Source organism: Malaclemys terrapin, chromosome 1, assembly GCF_027887155.1.
Source record: "Malaclemys terrapin pileata isolate rMalTer1 chromosome 1, rMalTer1.hap1, whole genome shotgun sequence".
Lineage (NCBI taxonomy): Eukaryota > Metazoa > Chordata > Testudines > Emydidae > Malaclemys > Malaclemys terrapin.
Genome location: NC_071505.1, coordinates 340,940,623 through 340,952,291, shown reverse-complemented (window position 1 = coordinate 340,952,291; position 11,669 = coordinate 340,940,623). Strand labels below are relative to the sequence as shown.

Genomic DNA, 11,669 nt, shown 5'->3' with positions numbered 1-11,669 from the left:
AGAGTAGTTCTGCAAAACCCATTAATCACTGAGGACCTAGTTGTCTTTAAGGGGAGTATGCAGGTCACTGCATCTCAAGGCCAAGCCCACCTCACCTTCTGTGAAACACCCAACAAGGATTTTGCATGGCTCAAGCGAGCAGGATTCACCCCTCACTGCTGGAAGAGTCTGCTCGGAGCATCTGGGAGATTGCGAAGGCTTCAACGAGAGGAGGTGACTATGAGATCGTTCCCTCTTTCATCTCCCAGTCAAGGTTGTTACGTCCAAGCCCTACTGATCATCCAAACTCCTGTCATGCCAACCAATTCCCTTCTAACCGAATCCTCACCGCGTCCGAGACCCCGGTCTGTTTCCTTCGAATGTTCAGTTGAAATGTGACTAATGTGGCCTAGCTGTTCAAGATCACGATGACCCCACCAGTGGGAAAACAGACAGACCAATGCATGATCTCTTGCAGTCTGCCAGTCACATGGACTGAGACGAAAAGCCATTGGGTTAGTTATTATTGGGGGTGCATAGCTCCTAAGTGGTGAACACTGAATAGGGATGTGGAATCTGGGGCCATGTTGGTGCCAAGATGCTGCAGCCAAAGTGACTCTGATTTCCTCCAAAGCACAGACAGAAGGCACAGAATATTTAAGCGTGTTCACCGTACATAAGGGCTGGTATGAATTACCAGGGGACAAAGCAAGGTCCCTTTAAGCACGGTGGAGATGACAGGAATGATCATCCTCCTTCCATGGCCAAGGAGCAGTTATGGTCCCACACTGGATTTCCTGTGGAAGTTCGCTCCTTGGAAACCTCCAGGATGGGGTGTGACAAAGGAAGAAAGGATAGGAATAAATGATCAGTTTTCACAGTGGAGTGAGATAAATAGCAGGGTCCCCCTAGATTTGTATTGGGACCAATGCTGTTCAACAGAGTCATAAATGACATGAAAAAAGGGGTAAACAGTGAGGTGGCAAAATTTGCAGATGATACAAAACTGCTCAAGATAGTTAAGTCCCAGGCAGACTGCGAAGAGTTACAAAGGGATCTCACAAAACTGGGCGACTGGGCAACAAAATGGCAGATGAAATTCAGTGTTGATAAAAGCAAAGTAATGCACATTGGAAAACATAATCCCAACGATACATACAAAATGATGGGGTCCAAATGAGCTGTTACCACTCAAGAACGATCTTGGAGTCATTGTGGAGAGTTCTATGAAAACATCCATGTGCAGCAGCCGTCAAAAAAGCAAACAGCATGATAGGAATCATTAGAAACGGGATAGATAATAAGAGGAAATATCGTAATGTCACTATATAAATCCATGGTACACCCACACTTTGAATACTGCTGCAGTTCTTGTGGCGCCATCTCAAAAAAGATACATTAGAACTGGAAAAAAGACAGAGAAGAACAACAAAAATGATTAGGGGTATGGAATGGCTTCTGTATGAGGAGAGATTAAAAAGACTGGGACTGTTCATCTTAGAAAAGAGACGAATAAGTGGGGATATGCTAGAGGTCTATAAAATCATGGCAGGTGTGGAGAAAGTGAATAGGGAAGTGTTATTTACCCCTTCACATAACACAAGAACTAGGGGTCACCCAATGAAATTAATAGGCTGCAGGTTTTAAACAAACACAAGGCAGTACTTCTTCATACAATGCACAGTCAACCTGTGGAACTCATTGCCGAGGGATGTTGTGAAGAGCACAAGTACAACTGGGTTAAAAAAAGAATTAGATCAGTTCACGGAGGATAGGTCCATCAGTGGCCATTAACCAGGATGGTCAGGGACACAACCCCATGCTCTGGGTGTCCCTAGCCTCTGATTGCCAGAAGCTGGGAGCAGATGCCAGGGGATGGATCACTCAATAATTGCCCTGTTCTGTTCACCCGGCATTGGCCACTGTCGGAAGACAGGATACTGGGCTAGTTCCATGCGAGCCTGGCACATGGCAGCTAGTGCTCAGAGTGGGACTTGTGTTGCTGCAGGCTGCCCTGTCCTGGGTTGATTAGGGCACTGATTCAGCAAAGCACGTAAGCATCTGGCTAGGCCTCACTGACTCCACAGCATGTCCCTAAGTGCTCTACGGCCTCAGGGCTTAGCTGCTCCTAACATGGTGCTAACTGGGAGAGCTGCATGTAGGGCTGTGCCATATTGGTATTTTCGGACAGGTAAGGACAGGGTGCAGGACAATCTCTCCATTATGCAGGCTGAGGAACCTGCGCAAGAAATTCTGCATCTCACCAACCCTCCACCCTCAAATTCAGCACCTTATATCCCTTTCAGATAGAGACACACACAGCTGTCAATCAAGAGCCACGCTGACCCTACCACCTGATCTCCGGGGGCGGGATCCACTGCCTACCAACGCCGACTAGAATCTTTCCATTGGATTTGATGTAGGTTGGCTTGTGGCCTAGGAGATCACCCCATGAGGAAGAGAATGGCCCCAGGGGGAAGCTGCTGTATCTTACCCACACCTTGCTCAGACACACTGGGCCAATTCCATCCTGACCCACGCCCTGGGTAAACGGAGACAGGGGCAGTTACTGACGTCGGCAAGCGAAGACCCTGCGATTTGTGAACGAACCTCTTGGAAAAACCACTTTGAGCAACACATTGTGCATCCACAAGGAAACCCGCCTCTTTTAAAGGAAGGTCAATCTCACGCAGCATCCCTGGAGGCCAGTCCTAGGTGCTGTACAGACACAGAGTAACCAACAGCCCCTGCCCCAAAGAGCTTCACATCTAAATACGCAAGACAGACAAAGGGTGGGAGGGGAAGCAGAAGCATAGAGAGGCAAGTGACTTGCTCGAAGTCACTCAGTAGCAGAGCTGGGGATGGAACCCAGGTGTCCTGACTACCAGCCCAGTGCCCTAGCAACTTGACCATGCTTCTGTGCAAAATCCCAAACCACTTGATGGAGCTAATCAGCCGCAGAGGGAAAGGGAGGACAGAGAAATGATACGTTTTTAGATGAAACAGGAAAACAGAAAGTATGAAGATGAGGCAGAGAGATGAAAGAAAGCTGCCTTGGACGACAGGAATTGCAGAGGAGAAGGCTCTTGCATGAAGACTTAAAATATACTTGTATATATTGTTCAGGTCACTGGGGACACAAAATGTTGTTTAAGTTTTTTGTTAAAGTATTTCAAATGCTATAGAATAAAGTATTTTCAAATACCTCAACAGGTCTAGAACTACAGCTGAGGTAAGCAGGCTTAGCCACGCTGGTTGCAATGGAGCGATGTCCATTGACACTAGCTAGGTGTGTGGCCCGGAGCTTTTAAGCACATTGTTCGGGAACTCAGCTATTGCACCAGAGCTGCTGTATAACTGGGAGAACCCAGTCAGGGTGGCCTTAAAACCTACTGAGGTCTGCAGACAGGCCAAGATTTTTAAAAAGCAGGTGCTTAAAGTTAAGTGCCTAAACCCAAATTTAGGCACCTAAAAGAGTGGCTTGATTTTCAGACCGCGATGAGGCCCCCAACACGTGGGGAGACGTCTCATCAGGAAACCTTGGGCATGGCTGAAAGTGCTCACCCCCTTATAAAACATTCAGGCCACACGTTTAGGTGTCTAAATGTTGTTCTTAATTATTTGTACTGTGGAAGGACCCAGTCACGGACCAGGACCCCATGCGGTAGGTGCTATATAGCGCAGAACCGAATGATGGTCCCTGCCCCACACAGCTGACAACCTAAGTAAACACGGATTGAGAAGTTGGCATCCAGGGTGACCTTTTCAAAAGAGACGAGCGATTCTGGGCACCTCCGTTTTCGGAGCCCAACGTGAGACACGTTAAAGGTGGTTTTCAGAAAGCGTGAGCAGCCAGGAGCAGATTTTCAAAAGAGCCAGGGTTCTGGAGTATCGCCAGTCCAGAGTGTTCAAAACCCCCAGACTGTGTTCAAAATCATGAGAGTGTTTAAAAAATCCTTCATCTGGGGTTCATTTTGATTTGCCTTCTGTTTACTGAGCCTTCGGGGTGCACTTCAGGCCCTGATTCCCAACTTTTTCTTTGCAACCATGAGGGCTAGAAATTTAATTAAAAAAAAAAATGAAAGCTGAGATTCTCATGAAATAACATGACTCCAGAGGCTGGAGCTTTAACATGAGCACTAAATATCATGAGATTTGTAAGAGCTGGCAACACTGGCGACTTAGCAGCACAAACCCCATTGAGAGTCCACGGCACATGAATTCTTGTCATGTCAGGTGCTTTTGAAATTCCCAGTGCTGCCCTCTGAAAAAGCGGTCCTTAAGGTGTCTCCGGTTGGGCACCCAACCCTCATTACTCACCTTGAGGCCCCATCTTGGCCACATGAACCCTCACAGGCAGCCCAGGGGGCGAGCCTGCCTGTAAAACACTTTCCTTTGGGGACATTTTTGGTGAAAGCTGGCTGACAGTGGATTCATACTCTCTCGCTAGGTGAGTAAACCCCCATGATTCTCTTTGCTCCCTACCCCCACTCAGGATTCGGGATCTGGAAGCTAAGTACATAAATTAAGTGCTGGGGACAAAAAGGTAACTAGTTAAAAAACAACCATAAATACTGTACAATGCAAGAGACCGTTGCAGTCCGACAATGCCCCTCCTGGTTCTGCCCCGGCTACAGGCCACAATAACCAACTTGCTTTGTTCTTAAAGCCAACGGAGGGTGAAGCTGCCCTGGTTCTCACAGTGCCCCCTTGTGGCGCTGCCCACTTTCAGGGATCCAGCTAAGTATTGCACATTTTTTATTTCATGCAGCGGCTCCCCTCTTGGCCGGCTGAACGGAGATCAGCTCTCTGCCACCTCTGCAATCAGAGCTGTTGACTCTCAGCCAAGACGCTCCCACCTCTCCCCTCCAGACACTCAGGTAGCCCTCTGGGATCAGCGCTCGTGGGTGAATGCGATACTGCTGCCATTGTATGACACTTGCTATAAACAGCTCATCACTGGCTGGGACTGACGGCAGGCTGGGGTGTCGGCACCCTGCATGCAATTCCCTGGGCACGACGCTGCCTCCGCTTCCATGCAAGCTCCTTGTCAAATGTCCCCCCCCACAGAAAATAAATAAGGATATTGTATATATATGCAAAACAAACAACACCACCACAAGCGTTCTTTGGGTGACAGCGATGAGTAAGCAGGTTAGCTAGAGACCTGGAGATGCTGGAGCAGCTGCGGCGAATGGGGATGCTGGAGCGGCTGCCGCTGACAGGATCCCCTGTGTGCTGCCGCTGTGTGTGGGGATCCCAGTGAAGGTGGCGGTGAAGTGAATGTGACGGTTGGCTGATTCTGGCTGGGTGGACAAGAGACAGAGCAAGAGAGCGGGCAGGCTGCCGTCCACGGGTGCGCTTGCTTAGACATGGACCTTCCGCTCCCAAGTGCCTGGATTCGGAACCCCAGGCAGGTCGAAGCACGAGACACAAAAGAAAGGTCCCTTGCCGACCGCACAAACAATGGATTCTCTCCTCTACTAAGCCCTCCTCTTTCGCCTGGATGCTTCCAAGCAATGCCACATCAATCTGTCCATCCAGGTGCCCCTGTCCCCACACCCGCACCCGCAGCTGGAGTAAGCGCAGGCTGCGCCATAGGATCTGTTTGTCGCGTGTGTTCCTCTCACCACGCTGCAGACGCTGTGTTTGGGAGGAGCTTGTCCCCAGGCACACACAAATCATCCGGGATGGGAGACGAGACGGGCTCGGGGGCGGTTGGTAACAAGAGGAGGCAGGGGTGGGGCTGGTGCTCTCCCCACAGTGGGGCCCTGTGCTGCCGCGGATCAGACCCTCCACAGGAGGAGATGGTTTGTGCTGTCATCTCGCCCCACTGTCTCACTGCTGTTGGTGAGTCTGAAATCCTCATAGCCATCCCCCCCGCTGATCACCAGCATCTTAGACTTGGAGAGGACCATGTTGGAGGACCGGTGTCTTGCCAAATCTCTCTTTTCTGCGTCACTCAGCTTCTCGGTACCTGGGAAACGGAACAAGCCCAGAGAGATCACAGCGGCTGTCTGACGGAACGTGGCGAAGGGGTTCTCAAACCGGGCAGTCTATGTCCCTCCCCAGACATGAACCGTAACGCCCCCAGGAGCCTTGTCACGCATGGGTCCACCCCACTCTCCTCCCAAGCCCCAAAAGCCAGGAGTTTTAAGGGTTGAGTGATTTTGCAGGCTCATCCTGAGGACCTGATTTTCAGAAAGTGTGGAGAACCCAAGCTGCTGAAAATCAGAACCCTTAAGGAGTTTCACACCAGGTATCCCAAATCCCAAGCCCCCTTCCTCAACTGCTTTGGAAAGCCTTGGTCAAAAGGAATGGGCTTCTCACCCTGGAAGGCCCCAGCTCACCTTTTCCAAGAGTAGCATGAATTCTGCTCTGTGCTAGCCTCACCTTCAGGGAGACTGAGGGAAGGGGCAGCTTATTCATAGATTCCCAGGCCAGAAGAGACCGTTTTGACCATCTAGTCTGACGTCCTCCATAACACAGGCCGGAGAACTTCCCTCCCCAAAGTCCAGGTACACTATGCCCACTGGATCATGCTTGTCCACACATTTGTTGACCCCCCCCCCAAAGGATTCTAATAGATTGGTGAGGCATGATTTTCCTTTACAAAACCCATGTTGATGCTTCCCCAACAAATTGTGTTCATCTAGGTGTCTGATAATTCTGTTCTTTACTATAGTTTTAAGCAGTTTGCCTGGTACTGACGTTAGGCTTACTGGCCTATAATTGCCAAGATCACCTCTGGAGCCTTTTTAAAAAAATCAATGTCATATTAGCTATCCTCCAGTCATCTGGTATGGAGGCTGATTTAAGTGACAGGTAATATAAGACACTTAGTTGTGGAAGCAGAGAAAAGAACTGACAGAAGGGAACTGTAATGCATGACGTTTGTTAGCAAGAGTCAGGCTAACTGTAACCCTGATAACGCGAGATTTGTAGAAGCGAGGATTGTGTGAGGCGGGTGAGAAAGAGCTGTGTAAGAAGTTATGATGACCTCAGCATAGATAAAGTGTAGAAGACCTTGTGTAGATAAGGTAATAGAAAATAATTGTATGTTGGCAAGAGTCAAAACAACTGAGGAAATGAGATATCAAGATGGCCTATGTATAAACAAAAATGCTGCTGTCCCTCATTATTTTTGTAATGAAAGGTATAAATGCTTGCTGTAATTAGTTACCGGGGAGAGACCTGTTTACCTCTCTCCCTCTGCACATGTGAGAGTTAATAAAACATCTGACTTGCTGTACCTAAACAATTGGTGAGGCATGATTTTCCTTTACAAAACCCATGTTGATGCTTCCCCAACAAATTGTGTTCATCTAGGTGTCTGATAATTCTGTTCTTTACTATAGTTTTAAGCAGTTTGCCTGGTACTGAAGTTAGGCTTACTGGCCTATAATTGCCAAGATCACCTCTGGAGCCTTTTTAAAAAAATCAGTGTCATATTAGCTATCCTCCAGTCATCTGGTATGGAGGCTGATTTAAGTGACAGGTAATATAAGACACTTAGTAGTTCTGCAATTTCACATTTGAGTTCCTTCAGAACTCTTGGGTGAATTCCATCTGGTCCTGGAGACTGATTACTCTTTAATTTATGGCTTTATTCCAAAACCTCCTCTACTGACACCTCTGTCTGGGACAGTTCCTCAGATCTGTCACCTAAGAAGAATGGCTCAAGTGTGGGAATCTCCCTCACATCCTCTGCAGTGAAGACCGATGCAAAGAATTCATTTAGCTTCTCTGCAACAGCCTTGTCTTCCAGTGGCCCACTGACTATTTGGGAGGCTTCCCACTTCTGATGTACTTATTTCTTTATTTATTTAGCTGTTAGCTTTTTTGTCTTTTGCTAGCTGTTCTTCAAATTCTTTTTTGGCCTGCCTAATTATACTTTTACACTTGACTTGCCAGAGTTTATGCTCCTTTCTATTTTCTTCAGGAGGACTTGACTTCCAATTTTTAAAGGAAGCCTTTTTGCCTGTAATTGCCTCTTTTACTCTGTTGTTTAGCCATGGTGACATTTTTTTGGTTCTCTTAATGTTTTTTTCATTTCGGGAATACATTTAATTTGAGCCTCTATTACGGTGTTTCCATGCAGCTTGCAGGCGTTTCACACTTGTGACTGTTCCTTTGAATTTCCGTTTAACTAGCCTCCGCATTTTTGTGTATTTCCTCTTTTAGAAGTTAAATGCTTTGGTGGTGGGCTTCTTTGGTATTCCCCCCCCCAAAACAGAGATGTTAAACCGAGGCTGGGTGTCTGCAATAGCATGCCTGCCATAAGGGGGCGCACTCAGCACCTGCTGCACCCAGAGAAGTCTCCCAAGAGTTGCAGTGAAGCTGTGTCGCTTGGATGATTGAAAAATAGGCTGGACAAAGAACCGGGGAATGAGAGTGGAGCAGTAGCTCTACTATAGTGAGGGTTGAGACTGTTTAAAAGATAATTATCCTAAATACGCTAAAATCCACATACCAACTCAGATTGTCTTGAAAATCACTGTGCCTTATGGATGTCTGGGGTAGGGGTAGTTAGGGTTACCATACGTCCGGTTTTTCCCGGACATGTCCGGCTTTTTGGTAATCAAACCCCCGTCCGGGGGGAATTGCCAAAAAGCTGAACATGTCTGGGAAAATGCTGGCCGGGCACTTCTCCTCCCCTAACTCTTCGGCTCTGTTTAAGAGCCGAGCTGCCCCAGCGCTATGGGCTTCAGGCAGCCCCCTTGCCTCCGGACCCCAGCCGCTGGCCGGGCACTTCCCCTCCCGGGCTCCGGCGGCGCAGGGTCCGGAGGCATGGGCATGGGGGCTGCCTGAAGCCGGTAGCGCTCGGGCAGCTCGGCTCTTAAACAGAGCCGAAGAGTCAGGGGAGGAGCAGAGCCTCCGGCCGCGGCGGCTCTGCTCCTCCCCTGACTCTTCGGCTCTGTTTAAGAGCCGAGCGCTACGGGCTTCATGCAGCCCCCATGCCTCCGGACCCTGCGCCACCGGAGCCCGGGAGAGGAAGTGCCCAGCCCGGGGTGCAGGGTCCGGAGGCATGGGGGCTGCCCGAAGCCCGAGCGCTACCGGCTTCACGGTTTGCCGGGCAGCCTCCAGACCCTGCGACCCCAGCTGGGCGCTTCCCCTCCCGGGCTCCAGCTGCGCTGGGGAAGCGCTGGCCGGGGGTGCAGGGTCTGGGGGCTGCCCGGCAAACCGTGAAGCCGGTAGCGCTCGGGCAGCCCTTTTCGCGTGGCTGGGAGTGGGAGGGAGGAGGGGGCGGGGTTGGGGTGGGAAGGGGCGGAGTTGGGGCTGGGCTGGGGGTGGGAAATGGGCGGGGCCAGGGCCCCATGGAGGGTCCTCTTTTTTTATTTGTTAAATATGGTAACCCTAGGTTAGTAGTCCAAATTTGGAGTTATTTGAACAAGGGGTTCCTGAGATACAGACCCACTAAAAATTGCATGGGACATTTTAATGGTTCCTGTAACACGATTTTTGGCCACATCTGGTATTAGAGAGGAACAATCCTGCTTGGGCCTCACGGGGGATGGACTAAGTGGGATTTGATATCCTGGGTATCTGTCCCCCTCCCCAACTTCTTACCCCTCCAGTAGGCCCATCCAAAGGGACGACTCCAAGAGTAAGATACAATTGAAGGTGGGAAAATTGGCCCTCTGATGCCATGGTTGTGGGGGGGCAGCTGTTGGGTGGAAATTTCAGCCCCTGCTGATCTCTGGGTTCTGAGGGTGGGTACAAACCCGCCTGCTGGACCCACCTGGATCCCTCGGCAGCGGAAAGATGATATCAAAGCTGTCGGGCAGTTCGATGGAGGTGAGGAAGCGCACGTGGCCAGTGTGCCCCTGGGACAAACCCACCGGCGTCAGGGGCGTCTTCAAGGAGGTGGCGTTGGCCGTTATGGAGAGCGTCAGCACCACCCCGGCGCTGGTACCAATCCAGAGCAAGTCCTTGCAAACCAGGAGTGCTGTGATCCGCAAACAGGCAGCCTTGTGCTGGCGGATAATGGCATCTGAACCTGCCAGAGGGGGACAAGGAGAGGACCAGGGGTTAAAACACAGGTGAGATGAAGTACTAAAAGGTCCCCTGCACATGTGACCAAAGGAGGTTATTGATCAAGCTCTCTGCAGCATCTACCTTCCATGGGCAATGCACCTTTCTGCAGGGCACCGAGCAGGGATCATCTGGGCCAGGTGGGCATGCCCCACATGATCTCTGTCACATGATGGCCTGGGATGGGCAGTGCCAGATCTTGGGCCTTCCTAGTTTTTTGAGTCAGGTGTTTGGGGCAGGGGTGATGGATTCTTCCTAAAAGTGGGGGGGTCACGAGGCCCCATCCCCTCCATGGCCCTGCTCCTGCCTTTCCTCTTCCTCCCGAGGCCCTGCCCCCCGGCCAAGCTGGAAGCCAGCGCCGCGCCAGGGAGCCCGGGTCCCTCCTTCTGCCTGGGGTGTGGGGGCCCGAGAGCAGACCCTGTCTCCACCCCCCTGGGTCCCCTGCCCAGGTGGAGGGTCTGTGGCTCCCCATTGTTGCCCAGGTGGGCCACGGCTCTTACCCTGACCCAGCTCCAGCTTCCGGCCTGGCCTGGAGCCATGGTAGGAGCCGCCTGGGCAGCTGTGGGAAGCCGTGGATCCTCCAATTGCCCTGGGTGGGGATGTGGGTTGGGGGCTGCTCTTGTGTCCCCCAGCCCAGGCAAGTGGAGGGTCCGCAGCTCCCCAAGGCTCCCTGGGCGGCTCTTACCCGGGCTGGGCTCCAGCTTCCAGCATGGCCAGGAGACGGGGCCTTGGGGGGAAGAGGAGGGGCAGGGGGCCAGGCCCGTGGCGAAAAGTGGGAGGGCCATGGTCCCTTGGCTCCCCCTGTTCCAGCAGCCTTGGTTTGCGGGTGCAGTGATTACACATCGGCCTGTCCTCGCTGGGAAATCAACATGCGAGTTCTGCTATGGTCCAAAGGGAAGAGAAACAGGATGGTCCTGTGGCCTTTGCTCCCCACGGCTCGCCCCTCAGAACATCGCCCAGGCCTGGCTGGGACCGGGACAGCACGCACCGTCACCCCTGGCTGCTGGCTGAGGCAGCTGGCCCAGTGACTGCCCTTGCTAAGCCTGACTCTAGCCAGGGGCAGCAAACGCCGGCTCCCTGGGTGGCCTGCGGAGGGATGACCGATCAGATCCCAAACAGCATCCTGCTGGCATCTACAGACCCCAGAGTGAGCCTTGTTCAGACGCCTCCCCTAGGGCTGCCGCATAGCTGCCACTGAACTCTCTGAGCCCCACAACCCGGTGTCTAGGGCCCCGGCACAGCAGCTGTGCAGGGGCATGTCTTCCTTGGTTTCATACCTCAGTGCCGCAGACAAACCGTTCGAAGGCAATGCCAGTACCTGCTAACATTTTGTGGACCAGGGGCGTGATATCGACTTCCGCCAGCTGCTCGTAGCTTGTGGCATGGTACAGCCTCACCTGGGCACTGCTCTGGAGCGCGATCCAGATACCTGGGCTGCAGCTCACCATGCAGGTCACGCTGCGGTTGCTGTCCTGCCCAATATGGAACGTGTGCTGGGGATGGAGAGGAGAAGTGCGTCCATCGTACTGCTGCCAAAAGATGGGACCCTCTGCACTGGCAGAGGAGCCAACGGGCCACTCTGGTTCTGTGCCGTGCAGCCCTGTGCTTTGGGGATCCAGACTGGCTGGTGAGGAAGTGACTTTTCCTCCTCGTGG

At 51.7% G+C, this 11,669-nt stretch overlaps 1 protein-coding gene across 1 annotated transcript in view; it reads right to left on the bottom strand.

Moving 5' to 3' along the window:
* Positions 1-487: 487 nt before the first annotated feature.
* Positions 488-11,669, bottom strand: part of ARHGEF17 (Rho guanine nucleotide exchange factor 17) — a 247,478-nt gene continuing 236,296 nt past the window's right edge. Inside the window, exons 19-21 of the mRNA XM_054015866.1 lie at positions 11,333-11,507; positions 9,722-9,979; positions 488-5,956 (exon numbers count right to left, since the gene is read on the bottom strand). Coding sequence (XP_053871841.1) covers positions 5,766-5,956; positions 9,722-9,979; positions 11,333-11,507 — 624 coding nt within the window. The 3' untranslated portion in view covers positions 488-5,765. The remainder of the gene's footprint in view (positions 5,957-9,721; positions 9,980-11,332; positions 11,508-11,669) is intronic.